This window comes from Eretmochelys imbricata, chromosome 1 (assembly GCF_965152235.1).
Source record: "Eretmochelys imbricata isolate rEreImb1 chromosome 1, rEreImb1.hap1, whole genome shotgun sequence".
NCBI lineage: Eukaryota > Metazoa > Chordata > Testudines > Cheloniidae > Eretmochelys > Eretmochelys imbricata.
The window spans coordinates 224,869,858-224,885,896 of record NC_135572.1 but is presented as its reverse complement, the minus strand read 5'-3'; the positions used below and the strand labels follow the sequence as shown (position 1 = coordinate 224,885,896).

At 48.9% G+C, this 16,039-nt stretch overlaps 1 protein-coding gene across 1 annotated transcript in view; it reads left to right on the top strand.

The window, feature by feature from the left end:
- The window catches only part of LOC144269923 (alpha-2-macroglobulin-like protein 1), a 53,953-nt gene that overhangs the window by 11,160 nt on the left and 26,754 nt on the right, over window positions 1-16,039 (top strand). Inside the window, exons 5-16 of the mRNA XM_077826037.1 lie at window positions 1,349-1,369; window positions 1,822-1,990; window positions 2,675-2,759; window positions 3,776-3,899; window positions 5,406-5,520; window positions 7,120-7,229; window positions 8,256-8,420; window positions 10,393-10,626; window positions 11,121-11,184; window positions 13,866-14,011; window positions 14,247-14,393; window positions 15,382-15,570. Of these exons, the coding sequence (XP_077682163.1) occupies window positions 1,349-1,369; window positions 1,822-1,990; window positions 2,675-2,759; window positions 3,776-3,899; window positions 5,406-5,520; window positions 7,120-7,229; window positions 8,256-8,420; window positions 10,393-10,626; window positions 11,121-11,184; window positions 13,866-14,011; window positions 14,247-14,393; window positions 15,382-15,570 (1,569 nt within the window). The remainder of the gene's footprint in view (window positions 1-1,348; window positions 1,370-1,821; window positions 1,991-2,674; window positions 2,760-3,775; window positions 3,900-5,405; window positions 5,521-7,119; window positions 7,230-8,255; window positions 8,421-10,392; window positions 10,627-11,120; window positions 11,185-13,865; window positions 14,012-14,246; window positions 14,394-15,381; window positions 15,571-16,039) is intronic.

Here is a 16,039-nt window from a genome sequence, read left to right as displayed (position 1 = left end):
CTGTAGAGAGTTTTTAGAAGGAAACCCCCCTTCTGACAGGCTTTTAGGTAGCATCAAAGATGGTAATAGCTGTTCTTTTGGGGGGAAAAGAGAAGTTAGTTGAAATGGGCTGGAGCTGTTGCTGCTGCTGTTGTTAAGAAGAGAAAAGACCAGCAAAGACAGAAAATGCAGCTTCTGTCTCTGAGGTTGACTTTCACTTGCAACCTCACTGCTGGAAAAACACAGGCCTGGCACATGGGTTTGTCAGCCACTCCCAAGACCTGGCAAACTTTTATCAACATCAGGCTTTTAGTTGCCTCTTTCTGGTCACAGGCTTACAGCAGTGCTGCAAAAGATACAGTCTTGGCCAGTTAAGCCAGACTCTGAGGGTGTGTCTATGTTGCAATAAAAGACCCGTGAAACAGCCACAGCTGGCCTGGGTCAGCTGATTCGGGCTCACAGGGCTTGGCCTGTGGGGTCTTAAAACTGCAATGTAGACACTCAGGCTTGGGCTAGAGCCCAGGCTTTGAGACCCTGTGTAGAGGATGAGGCTACAGCCTGAGCTGAATGTCTACATTGCTATTTTTAGCCCATGAGCCGGAGTCTTGCAAGCCTGAGTCAGCTGACCTGTGTTCTGTGACTCAGTGCCATGAGGAGAGGGGTAGGAAAGAGAAGAAATAAGGTAGGCAAGGAAAAGAGCACACAAAGGGGGCGGGGCACTGGGGGTGGGGGTTGTGTGACAAAGTCTCACATCCTAGGTTGTGTTTGGGATTTAGCTGATGCTGGTAGATGTGACAGTGTCATCTGGCTTCCCTTTTTGTCCCAGTCTGGTTAGGACTTCTCTCAGGATTAGAATAAAGAACGTCCAGGGTCCCAGGAGACAGTGAGGATGGCAGCCATGATGGTGAAGCTCACTCCAGTCACCAATTTTTCTCTCCAAAAGGGAGCGAGGGGTAGAATAGCCTCTCCCCTATTATTCTGTCCACCAGTTAGGTCCAATTTCCAACATACCAATTTTGGTTCATTGATTTTCGGTCTCACTGTCTTGTTTACCAAGCATGATCTTAACAAAGTGCCTGAATCACTTCACAGTTGAGCTCACAATTAGGGTACATTTGTCAGTGCAATGACCACAACAGGGCCTGGGACTCCATGGGGAACACACCTCTGGGGGTCACCTCCCCAGCCCCTCCATTCCTGTGGCAAAGGGAGCAGAGACCTTGGTGTGAAATGGGGACTATTTGGGTCTGAGTTTAGGGGCAGGCTCTCCTGAGGTGGGGCCAGTGGCTGGGTGTTAATGATGCTGGGGCACGTGGACGTTGTTGCTCTCTACCTAACAGTGATGTTGTTTCTCTCTTGTGTTTTGCAGTATCCCCTGGTGCTGTTGCAGGTGAGTGACCAGGAGCTGACATCTGGGAGCTTTCTTCTCTGCTCCATCATGCCCTTTGTACTCCAGGAGGGCGCCATGCCCTAAATTGCTATATCAGAGATAAGATATCTGCATCTTGGCTGTACCCTGCCCCAACACCCTGCCCCTGCAGTGTTACCAGCAGTTAATGGCCCAGGGCGAAAGTAGAGGCATGACTTGAAGCAACAGTAAATGAGGGGAATGTCCAGCTATCCAAAAAAAAACCAAAGAGGATGAGGAGACTCAGGGTGGGCTGTGACCGCCTCAGACAGCCTGTGCATCCGGGCAATGCATGGGGCTGTGATCCCTGGTACTGTCCTCACTCATTCTGTGTGTGTGTGACTGTGCTTCTGAGAGGGTGTGCATGCATACGTGACTGTTCGCAGCAGTGCATATCTGAACACATGTGATTATGCATGTGTGTTCCTGCACAGGATCCCAATGGGAACCGGATTAGCCAGTGGGTGGACGTGAAGCCAAGACAAGGCATTGTGGATCTGTCCTTCCCCTTGGCCTCTGAAGCAGCCATGGGGAAATACACCCTCAAAGTGGACGAGGATATGCCTCGAGGGCTTGAGGCAACCTTCAAGGTGGAGGAATATGGTTAGTCTTGGAAGGAAGTGTGAGACAGCATTAGGAGCTGGGGAATGAAGTCTGTAATGGGAGCCTCCCTGCTAGAGTCTATGTTTCTATTCATTGGATTTCTCCACTTAGGTAAACTTCAGTTTTGGGGTACAGAGTCCCCTCCCCTGATCCAGTCCTTAGTGCTTTCCATCCTGTGCTTCACTTACCCAGCCACACACTGCTCCCCTGGTGGCACCCCAGTCCCACCCTGGAGGGAGAGAGTGGAATTCAGCTCCAATGTGCATTCAGTCCTGAGCTCCAACTACACATATGTACCAGTGCACAGACCTTCACCATGGGGCCCTAGCCCTGTACTGACAGCTCCTCCAGCAATTTAGTCTCCATGTTCATTCAGGCCAGGGCTTTGCTTTCATAAAATCGGTGCTCCCCTAGTCTGGAGGGACCCCAGTCTCCTGGGAGTGAGGCAGAATTCAGTCACCATGTTAACTCAGTCCTGACTTCCTGCTCCCTTCCACCCCTCAACTGCTCTCTCCACGGGACCCCTGGCCTGATGGTACCCATTCCCTCCTAAGGGTGAGTTACTCTCCATATCCATCTAGTGCTGGGTCAGTGTTACAGAGATTATGCTGTGGATGCAGAGGGTGAGTTCCCCTATTTGGCTTATGCTCTCAACCTGCCCCCCTTCCCAACTCTCTTCTGCAGAGCTGCCCAAGTTTGAGCTGGTGTTTAACGTTCCGCCACTGGTCACCACTTCAGAAGAGGAATTTCAGTTCACGGTTTGTGGCAGGTGAGTGGCACTGCTCTGTCGCTGTCCCATCCCCCACATCAGAGAGTGGCCTCTTGCTGCCAATGTACTGGCAGCAGCGTAAGGTCCTCCAGTGGTGTCTTCTCTCTCCTAGTGGTGGGGGCCCAAATCACAGCAAAGAAAAGATTCCTCCAACACCCAATCATTAGATATGTCTGAAGAGGCACAAAGTAGAGGTGTTCGGAACCTGGAATTCCTGAATTTAAAAAAAAAAAAACCCACACCATTGTTCCAAAACAGAACAAAACCAATCCTGAATTTACCACAGAACCACAGCTTCCAAATGTGGTTTTGACCATTTTGAAACATTTCCAAGACTCCCCATGCTGCCCTGAGCCCTGACAACCTGCCAGATAGGGAGCCAGACAGCTTGGAGATGCTGGGAGCTTGGAAATTGGGTCTCCCAGGGCTTCTGACAAGCCAGAAGCTTGGAAACCCTGGTAACCCCAGGTCTGCAGCAGTCCACCTAGCAGGTGTCTCTGGAGCTGGGGAGTAGGAGCCTGTAAGGCTGCCCCTGGCAGCTTGCCAGGGGGGCTGCAAAGAAGTGTGGGAGCCAAAATGCTGGGAATGACTTTCCAGTGGAAAAATCAAAATTTTCCTGACAATTGAAAATTTTCCACAGAAAATGCCTTTATTTGCAGAAAGTGAATTTTCCATCAACAAAACATTCTGACAGAACTGCCGACTAGCTCTCCCACAAGGGCTACGTGGGGAAAGCCCAGACCTCAGTGGAGATACTGATTGGGGAGGATCCTTTCATACAGATCCTGTTCCCCATTTAAAGAGGATACAGTGCAAGTGAGGTGACTTCCAGGGGTGTATATCCTGCAGACATCTCAGGCCCTCTTCCTTATTTCAAAGGGGGTGCAGTGGCTGGAGAGGTAGACACTTTTAATATCCATCTTCTCCCTCGGAAGGGGTTGCTAGTGCCCTTCATTCTACTCTTTTTGCTGAACTATCTGATACATCTGTCAGTGTTTTCTGTCCTTCTGATCCAGGTACACCTATGGGAAACCTGTTCAGGGGAAGATAAAGGTCACTTTGATTTGGAGCCTGATGGATCTCCTTAAACAAGAAGAAAACAGGATATTGTCTACGAGAATTGGGGAGTATATGAGCCAGGTGAGCAGATGAGGAAGGAGAGATGACAGTCACCTCCAAGAACAGAATGTCAGTCCATATAATGTATCTAGGCATTTCTAATGTGCCCTGGTCCAGCTAGTCTGATTATTATTTCTCCTGCCTCACCGAAGCAGATCATAAATAGATCTGTCCTGTTATCTTGCCCCCTGAATTACTACATTAAAGCACTGGTCCTGCTCCTCCTGTCTCCCATAACTGACAGAAGCCAATGCTGAATGGTTGGCGGGGGGAAGTATTATACGGCTGGCTTGCCCTGAGTAATTGGACATGGGTGAGGTCTCATTTCTTGGGAGACAGGATTAGGGAAGTAAATGGACCAACAGCCTGGAAACAGAATGTCTGTGTTTGCTAAGCCCTCTAGAATGTGCAGCACTATCCCACAGGAGGAATTTCTTCTTCCAGTACCCTCCGTCATATCCCATGGAAGCAGATCACTGGTCTCTCGCAGCTCATTCCTCATTAAACCAGATCAGACCACCAATTATTCCATGTATTCCGGGGGTCTGTTTCCTCCCATAATCAAACAGATTATTGATCTAATTTCTGCTGTCTGATATCCTGGTTCTGACAGGGCCAGCACTGGATGCTTCACAGCTAACCCCCATACACAATTTGTTCCATATTCTTCTTCTCCCAATGACTCCAGATCCTCCTCACTCAATCTACAAGTCAAACGAGGATTTTCTAAATGTCAGTACTCAAAGCTGAGACCTGAAAGTCCAACTGGGTCTTTGCAGCACTAACAACCCAACCAGCTGTAAAGGCTCTGCAGCTGGAACCCCATCACAATTCTGCCAGTGAGGCACAAGGCAGGTTGGATTCCAGCTCTCTGCTGTATCCGCTCTGCAGGGTTAACAGGAGCAAAACCATGTGTGTTAGACACAGAGCACAATAACAATACTATTACCTCTCTTCTGCATCGGAGGGGCTGAACATACCCTCAGAGAGGGTCAGAGATTTCCAAAGCCGGACGGGATCACCAGATCATTTAGTCTGATGTCCTGTATATCAAAGGCCACCAACACCACCCAGCACACACACACTAAGCTCAACAACTGTACTGGAACCAAAGTATTTTGGCCTTAAAAGACTAAACTATTATGTACAACAGGCAGAGAATAGGAAAGACCCTCTACCAATACTAGCTGGCTGAGCTCGGCCTAGCTCAAGTTGTCAAAGCCTGTGTTTTTACAGCTAAGGTCATGGGGTTTAGTCCCAGTTCTCTCTAGGGATGTGTGTGATTTCTCTAATAAACATACCTTTTGTCTGCAGCCATGGATATATCATTCATCGGTGCCTGTCTAATCAATGTCATTTCTCCTCTCCCTAAGTGAGGAGTCCACCAGGGGGTTGATAAGATGTACGTGGTTTTGAACTTTTAAGCAGTCATGGGACAGGGGGGAGGATTTTTAAGTCTACCCAACATCTATAAACCACAGCCTCACTCATGCGTCTTTCTTTCTCTCTCTCCATCTATGTCCCCAGGCGAACAGGAAAGGCTGTGCCAAGTTTACAGCAGAGATGGACGACCTAGAAGTAAACAGCACTGCCTTCAGGAGCTCTTTTTTCATTGCAGCAGAAGTGGAAGAAGACGGAACAGGTGCGGGGGAGGGGCGGACGCCAGGAGGGGAAGAGGAGAGGGGAGACGCAGCCAGCGGCCTCTGCTACTCTTTTGCCGTGAAACCCTTGACTAACTGCATTTGTGTTTGGTTCCCTCCACACTTCTCCATTTCCAGTACAGATTGTTTTTTTAACCTCGTATCTTTCAGCCAAGCCTCAGCCACTTCCAGTTTCTGGTATCTTCAGGGGGACTGAATTCCATTGTGTCTTGGTTATGTTGTGTATTAGGGCTCACTAGTCTTCTGCCATACCCGTGATTAGAATTCCTCTTTCTAGGCTCCCTGCTCACTAGATTTCTTAGTTCCCCAAATAGTGTCCAACAACAGTCACCAGCCAGTCACTAAAGTAAGCTCCAGCTCCACAAAACGTGACTCTCAATCAGCCACAGAACCATAGCTAGCCGTAGGCTAAGCAGCCTCTTATCCTTATGTCCCCAGTCAGGCATAAGAGTCTTTCCCCCACAATTAGTCCCTCACCACAGTCTCTTTGATAAGTTCCTATGCTAAGGACTAGGTAGTCTTGTTCACATATTCCTGTCCTCCTTCTGCTCTCTGGCATCCCCAATACCAACACTGTTTTCTTCTAATCTGCCCCAAATGCCTCCTCATCCATCAATCAGACCATAGCACGCCACGCTCCAAACCCCCACCAGCTGCCCCTTGCGCACTGTATCAAGCGCTAGCTTTACTCCCCTGCCTTTAGGGCTTGATACAGCTCCACCCCAGCCTACAGCTCTGACATCATCTCCTATTGTGTCCTTCTTTGTTCTGTCTGAGCCCTCCACGTCCCCCCTCTGCCATCTCTATGCCTTTCTCCGTGCTGTCCCCTGTGCTTGGAATAACATCCCATTCCCAGTCTGATTGCCTCCCAACCCTCTCCTCAGTCAGGTCCCTCCTGAAGACTTGCTTCTTCTGCATGGTCTTCAAACACTAACCTTCATCAGTCATAAGTCCTCTCCAGGCCAACTGCACATGGGAGGGAAGACATGGGAGAGTAAACAGAGCTTGACATATTTTACTAAAGTAACACAGTCCCTTGGCTCTCCCAGTGCATCTTATCAGCCAGTAATCAACTGCCTCAGTTGGTGTGACAAAGTCTCCCCATAGTGACTGGCTACAGTAACCAGAGCAGCCTCCTCCCTACCCCCAAGTAACAGAGCTGCTCCTTTGGCTCTAGTAATAGTGGCTGGTGCTGAAAGTTGTGGGTTCAAGTTTCAGTGTCCATATGGATGTGGCTCAGGCTTGTTACGTAGCTAACATTTTGACTGTAAGCTTCATGGGGAGGTTTCAGAGTAACAGCCGTGTTAGTCTGTATTCGCAAAAAGAAAAGGAGGACTTGTGGCACCTTAGAGACTAACCAATTTATTTGAGCATAAGCTTTCATGAGCTGCATCCGATGAAGTGAGCTGTAGCTCACGAAAGCTTATGCTCAAATAAATTGGTTAGTCTCTAAGGTGCCACAAGTCCTCCTTTTCTTTTTGCTTCATGGGGAGGACACTTGCCTTATTTTTTGTCTCCTCTAGTGCGGAGTGCTTAACAAATGAGACATCTGTTAAATGCTGACTCCTCTCTCCACCCAGGAGCCACGAACATGGGAATAGTCTCAGCTGCTATCGCTTCCAAGATGGTGGAGGTGAACTTTGTCAATCTCAACCCCTTTTACAAACTTGGATTTCCATACATGGGAAAGGTAACACACGTTCCCCCCTTCCCTTCCCAAGGCAGTGACCCCTCTTCATACTTGGGAGGCAGGCATGGGGGAGAGGCAAGAATAATATTGCTGGGAATAAACTATGTGGAAAATGCTCAGCTGGTGTAAATTGGTGATGCTCCATTGAAGTCAATGGCGCTATGCTGATTTATGCCAGCTGAGGATTGTCCTCTCTGTCCACCTTTATGAGAAATTCTGACACACACACCCCCCCCCACACACACATTCCCTCCTCTCTCCTAGCAAGTCACCAAGTATGGGGAGTTAACTGTTTGGAAGATGGATTCTGTGGTCTCTGGAGTGCTTGTAGGAGCATTTCTCAACATTCTCCAAGAGTGATGTACTCTTCTGCTCTTAAAGATCTGTCTCTGTAAGGACATGCATGCAGGGGATGGTGTTATCTTTAGAAAGGTCTTTGCACAGTCACGTCAGGCCTAGCATAGACGACTGTGTAGTGATTTGACAGCAATCACGTCTGACCCCAATGCCCTAGTGTGGTGCTAGAGAGCATGGTACTGCAGCAGGTGGCTCAATAGGGGATACTTTCCCCTCTGGGTCAGTACGGACCTAATGCCCCAGTGTGGGCTAGGAAGAATTGCGCTGCTGGAGTTTCAGATGAGATTTAAAATTGAAGTCCTAACCATTTCCAATCTTTAAGGACTAACTCTGTACTATTATGTAAAGGAAAAGATGTGTTAAACTCTGTAGCCAAGATAATTATCTTTCTTGTCCTTAAAATGCCCCCAGTAGTCTCTCCCTTTCCTTCTTGTCCAAAACTCCTGCATATTGTTACTCTGCTGCTGATGTTGTTTCAGCAATGGACATTAGGACCCCTATATTCTGCCTGTAACCTATCAAGCACTTTGAGCCTTTATGTGGAAAGGGTTAGTATTAAGTGCCAGAACTCACCTGATTTCCAGCACGTAGAGGGTATCATGTCTCCCAACCCCCCAAGCACAGCGATTATTGGAACAGGTGGTGTTTATTTCCCTTTCTTCTCTGCAGATGTGCTTTACCATCAATGATGTTCCCGTCAAAAACCACACTGTCTACTTGACTGTGGATGTCAATGATGTGGAGACGCACCTGCCATACATCACAGATGAGAAGGGTGAAGTCCACTTCTCACTAGACACTGCGAAATGGAACAATACTCTGGTTTCTCTGAGGGTGAGTCACAGAGGTGGACAAAGCAGGGTCAGAGCTGCGGGGGGGGGGGGGATCTGAAGAAAGATCAGAGGAAGTGGAAGCAGGCTGTGGAACCTTGGACTCCTGGCTCCCAGTACTGCACATTGCTCTGCCTGCCTTGGCAGCTTTAATGAGCCCTTCCTGTTAGCTGCCTGCCTTGACCAGGAAGACTCATAGCTCCATCGCAACAATTCAGCCCAACGTCCAATGTCCCAACAAAGGAAGTGCTTCCCTTGGGCAGGAGGAGCCTCCTTAAGTACAATTATATCCCTCTGCAGTCTCCCGTTTCCCTCCACTATTTGTAACCTTGGCAATATCTTTTACTCTCATTGCTTCTGAGGCAGATTTTAAGATGTGTTTTAAGAAATGCTATCACCTACATACCTGTCACTGAAGGGGCACCAGTGTCCCAGAGGCATATGTGCCAAAGCCCCTTTCCTGATCCCCCACTGCCATCCATTCCCCACAGCCTGGGAGCTGGATTGGAACCAGTGCTCTACAACTGAAGTGCTCAACATTGTCTTCCCTGACACTCTGGCTCTGTTCTGTTCCCCTGACACTGCAACCAGTGAATGACTTCCCAGTGAAAGTCTCCATAGCCTGTTCCCAGTACCGTGGCTATGTATTCTATGTACAAAGCATCAAGTGCTCTGCAGCAAACTGGGCCTAAATTCTGTGGCAAGGCCCCATTGCTTCCTCCAGCACTTTGAGGCAGACAGCTGGAAATATCAGGGCAGCTGCAGGTCATTTTTAGACATGGAAGCTTTGCTTGACATAAATATTGAGGATGAATAATGCAACCCCTGGAGTAGCCCATGTCATTCATTGTTATAGCCTTGCTGAAACTGGTGAGGTTAACGGACGCCCTTTGTTTGGGTTCAAAGAAGAAACAATAGTGGGCCTAACCCAAAATGCAGGCCCACATCACCCCCAAAACAAAGGCATCTATCACTTTGCCCAGGAATTACAACTATGTGGATGGAGAGCTTTGCTGGGTACGGTTTTGGGGAGACGTGTGTGTGGGAGAGAGAAGCAGGAACAGGAGCCAAGAAACTGATAGAAACAGGCAGAGAAGGAGGCTACAGATGTAGCTTGGACCGATCATGGAGTGGTGGCCCTGGGAGAAGTTTAGAGAAAGGTGTTGGGTTGGATTCTGGCTAAAAGGTTTGGGGCTGTGAGCAAGGAAAGTATCTCCCGTGGTTTGGTTCCTCCTGTGCTCAGAGAAACTGGACTTTGTACATTCCTTGTAAACACAAAACATTGCATCAAAGAAATGCCTGACTCTAGTTTCTGCTCCCCACCGGAATACACTACAAGACTCCACATTTTTGGCTAGCTGCTTGGGTCAAAAGGGGTAACATTGTTTTCATATTAAATTCAATTTATTTTACTCTGGCTCATAACTTTCATTTTTCAATCTGCTGCATATTTTGGTACTGAGGACACATAGTTGCATTATAGATGTTAGAGAAAGCTAGAGGTTTGGGCAGTTGAGCAGGGGATAACTGGGACTTTTGGCACCTGGGGAAGTGCAGAAGGCAGGCTGGGATTCTGGGACAAGTACATTAACTATTTCACTGCAGAAATATCCAGCTAACAATGTTGTCCTGTAACTGTTATCTGTAGGTTTCCAAGTTAACACATTATTGCAATGAATGGGCAGTTCATACCTCTCTGGCTGTCTGCAGACTCAGGCAGGCATTACTGACTGCATGCAGTTCACATTTAAGTTCTCTGAAATCATGAGTGTTCAAAACAGAGTTGAAAAGAAAAAGGAAGCTCATATCCTGGAGTTCAGTTCTGCAGCTGGGGGTAGATTCTGCTGTAATTTCTGCCTCTGTGGATTACATGGGGCCCTGGACATATAACTCTGGTGGTCGCACTGCGTATTTCCCGCATTTGTAGGCGCCTCCATTGGTTAATTGACAGCTTGCCATGCATTTTTGCTCTGAAGGGCAGATACTCCATTGTGAACATAACCGAGGGGGATCTCTACACCATTGCAATAGTGCACCAGGAGGCTTTCAACTGGCTGAAACCTTTCTACTCCGAGAGCAACAGCTTCCTAGAGATCCAGCAGGTGGAGGAGGAGCTGCCCTGTGACCAGGAACAGGAAGTGCGGGTGGATTATATCTTGGACCGGAATGAGCTGGACCCTGGGGCAGATCATGTGGATTTCTATTATTTGGTGAGCAGCCAGGGCAATTGGATCACATGATATTTCTACAACAGTGGCATGCAAGAGGGGTAACTATTTATGGGTCTATAGGCCAATTTGCGGGTTCCATTTTACGCTTGTCTTTGTAGAGGTCTCGCTACCTGGAATACATGTCTCTGAAATTCCCCTCGCCAGCCTCCCAGCATTTTGACAGCCACCCCAGGTAGCTCATCCAGCTAGGAATGTCTTGAGCCAGCCTTGGGGGACAGGCTATTTTCCCCTGTTGCCAATCTGGCCTGACTCTGTGTGTGGTACCGGAAGGCATGGCTGCCAGTGAGCACCTTGGCAGCCTGGCCTTGGATTTCCCACAGGTCCCATTGTTCAGAGGAAATCTGAGGCAGCTGGTCCCTTGTCCATTAACAGTTTAAAGGTAAAGCACCTGTGACTGTCTCTTCCAGTCTCTCTCTGCATTTTCTCTTCTCAGAACCCTGGCCCTCTGACAGGCTGTTGTATCTCCTCCGCAGGTTGTCTCAGGAGGCAGGATCGTTCTCAGTGGACAGACGCAGGTGCCAGTTGGCCAGGATGAGAGTAAGTGGAAAAACCCAAGATGCACATGAAATAAACTCCATGGAAATCATCATAATGGATCAGGCTATTGGGACATCTTAGTATGGTTAGGCAGGCTCCAGCCATGCCAGGCTATGGGCAATCTAGTCCAGCATCCCACCTGCTGCCTTGGTCTTTCTAGTGTAGTATCCTCCCCATTATGGGAGGTTTTTAAGAACAGGTTGGACAAACACCCGTCAGGGATGGTCTAGGTATACTTGGCCCTGCCTTGGTGCAGGGGGATGGACTAAATGACTTCTTGAGGTCCCTTCCCATCCTATGTTTCTATGATTCCTTGACTGGCCCATGGCAGATGCTGTCATAGAAAGGCATAAAACTCACACCTCACCTGTTCAGCAGTCTTCCATGAGGGAGGAAGGTTTACTGACCCTGAGACAATGAGGGGTCAGTATATCGGGGGGGGGGGGGGGAAGGTGTCAATTTTATCCTGGTGAAGGTCTCTGTTCTTATCCACATGTCACACTATCTAGTGTGGCCAGGGCCAGTGCAAGGATGTTTTTGTCCTAGGAGAAACTTCCACCTTGCACCCCCCCTCCCGCCTCGAGGCTCCCCCCCCGCCCCCCGCTCAGCCTGGGGAGCCGTGCAGCAACTCCCCGCCCCAGCTCACCTCTGCTCCACCTCCTCCCCGAGCATGACACTGCTTCTTCCACCTCCCAGGCTTGCAACACCAATCAGCTGTTTGGCACGCAAGCCTGGGAGGGAGAGAAGCAGAGTGGGGCAGCACGCTCAGAGGAGGAGGCAGAGAAGAGGTGAGCTGAGGCAGGGAGTGCCACCCCCAGTTACTTGCTGCAGTGGGCCCTCCCTGCGCCCCTCTGCCCCAGCTCACCTCCGCTCCACCACCTCCCTGGAGCGCACTTTTGGCTGCCCCCAACCACTTGGTGCCCTAGGTGACTGCCTAGTTCACCTAGTGGTTGCACCAGCCCTGAGTGTGGCTCACAACCATGAGTGCCAACCTCAGGGCAGACTGCCAAAAAACAGGGCAAACACCCCAAACTGGTAGTATGTTCTGTGATTAGATTTCACCAAGCCAGTAGCAGGTGTGAACTCCCAAAGCCCTGTAATAGTCTGACCATGGAGTCAGACAGTCCCCTTAGTCCAGCTTGCCTGGGTGGCAAGATAGTCTGTCTGATAGATGGTCACTTTACACCAAAAATCACAATAATATTCAGATTACTCCTAGTCCCAAAGGAGTAGTCACTTACCCCACATCAGTTGTGATCAGATCTCATACCAAAGACAATGTCTATAGCTAATCCTGTCATAAATGAACTTAAATGTATTAAGTAAGAAAAGAAATAGAGTTTACGAGGTTAAAACTGGAAACACACATGAGTTACAATCTTAAGTTTAAAAAGGTAATATCTTCTATAACAAAAAGCTTTAGATGTTCACTAGGGCTGACCCATGCCAAGCAGCATGGGGATCTCTTGCAGATGTTTAGGAATCTTTGCCTCTCTGAACCCAGAGAGCATAAAAGGACTGGTTTCTCCTTGTCAAGGATTTTTATCCCCTTTGTACCAGAATCCAAGCTGATGGGATGAGTTCATATGCAAGCTTCCTCTTCCTGGAGGGAGTAAGAAATGGAATCAACAAGGTCTCTGTCCTTTGGTGCTACACAATGCCTCATTTGACTTCAGTGGGCCATACTGTGTGCAGGACAAGCAGTTTACCTTAATTAGTGCTTCTTTTCCTGTTTGGTGAGTGTGACAGGGTGCAACTCACCACTGCAGTGCCTCCTGCTGGCTCTCTGGGGAACTAGCACTACACTCTCTGCTGGTGGTGTCTCACCCACTGTCATCTCTGTTCCTGGACCCATGTCACTCCCAGGAGTGAGGCATCTTCTTCATAACACTGCCCTCCAGCTGTGTCACACTCCATGTTCCCCCCTTCCAGGGGACCTGCAGTCCACTGTCTAGCCACTTCCTTCAGTGGCCCCAGCACCCTCCTTGCCCTTGTATCAGGGCCTCAGTCTGCAGATCTGTCTTTAGGTTCCTAGGTCTCTGTCTGCAGCACTGCTTTGCCCAGGGTGCTTGCTACCCTTTGCCTGCAAGGCAGTCAGTCCTCTTCCCTTCTCAAGCTCCAGGGAGTAACTGACCCTGTGCTGTTCTGCAGCCCTTCTTATACAGGCCAGCCCGGCCCTGATTGGCTTCTCTTATTAGCCTTTCTATGATTGGCTACCTCCTGCGCAGCCTCCCTAGGGCTGCTTTTAACCCCCTTTCTGCCAATGTGGGGCAGATGCCCCATCACAGTGAGTTACACAATTAGAGAGGTTTATAATGCAAACACTCAATCTAACTTTATACCATGGAATACAGATATTATAAGTAGGATTAATACATGTAGGATCCTACGAACATTCCATAAAATCTAAACACTAAACACATTCTTATAACTCTAGTATCTATTTTAACAATACTAACCCTCAGGTAAGCCAAATTAGTTTCCAGCTGTGCATTTGTCAGTGTTCAGTGAGACCTGTGGCCTTGGCATTAGTTGGCACTGGTCTGCCAGTGTCAAACCACATGCAGGAACCATGAAATCCTCTGCCTCAATAACATCCAGCAACAGTAAGTTCCACCCTTTTTTTATGTTTCACATGGATCTAAATAAGCATTTCCTTTGCTTCCCACTCCTTCATACAGCACTGAAGGGCTCCTTCTCATTGACTCTGCCCATCAGCTCTGAACTTGCACCCTCTGCCAGGCTTTTGCTTTACGCCATATTCGCTGATGGAGAGGTGGCAGCCGATGTGGACGTGTTCACAGTCAGCAAATGCTTCAAACACAAGGTGAGTGTCGCCCAGGAAGTGGGGGAAATGGGATATGTGGCAGAGGGGCGATCTGGCTGGGATGACATACACTCGACAATCCCTGTGCCCTTCTGTCTGTGTTTCTAGCAGGCTCTTTCCACCTCTCCCTCCCTCTCCCAGTCTCTCTCTCCCTCTCTGTCGCTCGTGGCTCATACACCCTCATTGTCTTGTGCCCCTCTTCCATTTGATAAACCCATCCTGTCTCCTCCCATAGGTGACACTGGGTTTCTCGGAGGAGGAGGACCTCCCAGGGTCGAAGGTCAATCTGCATCTGAAGGCCGACCCTGGCTCCCTGTGCTCCATCCGTGCCGTGGACAGGAGCGTCCTCTTGAAGGATGATAGAGTCATGACACCAAAGAGTGTGAGTAAACCTGCTCTGTCCCAGCCACACCCTGGCCAGACTAACCCCGCAGGAGGTACCAGGCCAGAGGAGAACTCTGAGGTACTGGAACAGGGCAGTCACATGAGGTGGGTGCACCCAGCCAGCACCAGCTTCTCCGACCCCTTACATTATGCACTGGTTGCCAACAGACCTTTATCTCACTCTGTCCCCTTGCCAGGCAGGTGGCTGATTCCTCCTTGTTCCCACAATGGCTGCTCCAGGGGCCACCCTTGGAACGAAGGCTGTGGGGGCAGCAGGCAGAGAGATGGAAGGGGTAGCTTCACAGGAGCAGTGGGAGCTCCCTCCAGGGAAGGTGTGGTTTGGCAGTGGGTTTGCTGCTGGCCCTCTGCTTGCCCAATGTGGCATCTCCTGCTATTTCACCTATGCCACATTTCTCTGCCATGAGGGGGTCTGGGCCAATGGTTATATCAAGGGGCTGGGAGCCAGGACTCTTGGGTTCTAGTCCAAGTTCTGCCACTGACTTGCTGGGTGACCTTGGCCCTTGGGTCACTACACCACTCTGTGCCTCAGTTTCACAACCCGCATACCAGATGAAAGGGAGACTTAATTCACTGATGCTCATATGCTTCTGTGAGGCCCATGTGTGAAAAGCTTTGGAGATGGGCAAAATAGTATCCTAGAGTAACAAACCTGTGCTACCCACGACTTTCTTTGGCACTGTGCTGCAGACTGTGGCTACTCAAAACTTCATGCTGATAGCAGGGGTAGAATTTAGATCTCCCTGCTCCAAGAGGTCTTGAGGGAAAAGAGAATCGCCATGAGCTTTTAGTAGTATGGGGCCTATGATGCAAAAGTTGAGCTGTCCTGCTCCTTGCCGGTAAAGGACTATGGTTCTCTCTCTCTCTCTCTCTCTCTCACACACACACACACACACACACACACACACACACACACACACACACACACTAATCAGTTCAGTGCAGTAACCTCTGTTTTCCCATTCCAGGTGTATGAGCTGGGATCTGAAGAGGATTATATGATTGGCGGCCGAGGATTTCCTTATCGTTTGGAAGACTTTGAGCCATATCCTTGTCTGCTCCCTGTCTTTCCCCTCCTCCCTACTCCCCGGAACAGACGCTCCTTGATGGGAGCTCCCTGGTATCAAAGTGAAGCTGATGTCTATAGTCTGTTTAAGGTGGGTACCTTCTTTGCTCCTGCACAAAACTTCTCCTAAGCCTGTATTGGTCACTGGTATGGCGTATTGTACATACATGGGAGTTTGTAAGGAAAACTAGAATTGTGAGATTTGCTAACAATCCTCTGTTCCCAGGACCGAATTAAGTTTGATGGGGGCCCAGGGTTCTTATAGATTGGGGGTCCTTCCCTTTGCTGTTTTACCACTGCTCAAAGCCAAACACTCTATTTTTAAATTCCCGTGGTTATTTCAGGCCCGGTTTTGAAAGGTGGTATACCAGTTGTAAAGCTGAATGAAAGTTAAAACAAACTAAACCATTTTAAGTCCATCACCTATTGGTGATGAATAAATGGACACAAATCAGATGTCAAGAATTATAACATTCAAAAACCAGTTGGAGAACACTTCAATCTCTTTGGTCACTCGATTACAGACCTAAAAGTGGCAGTTCTTCAACAAAAAAACTTCA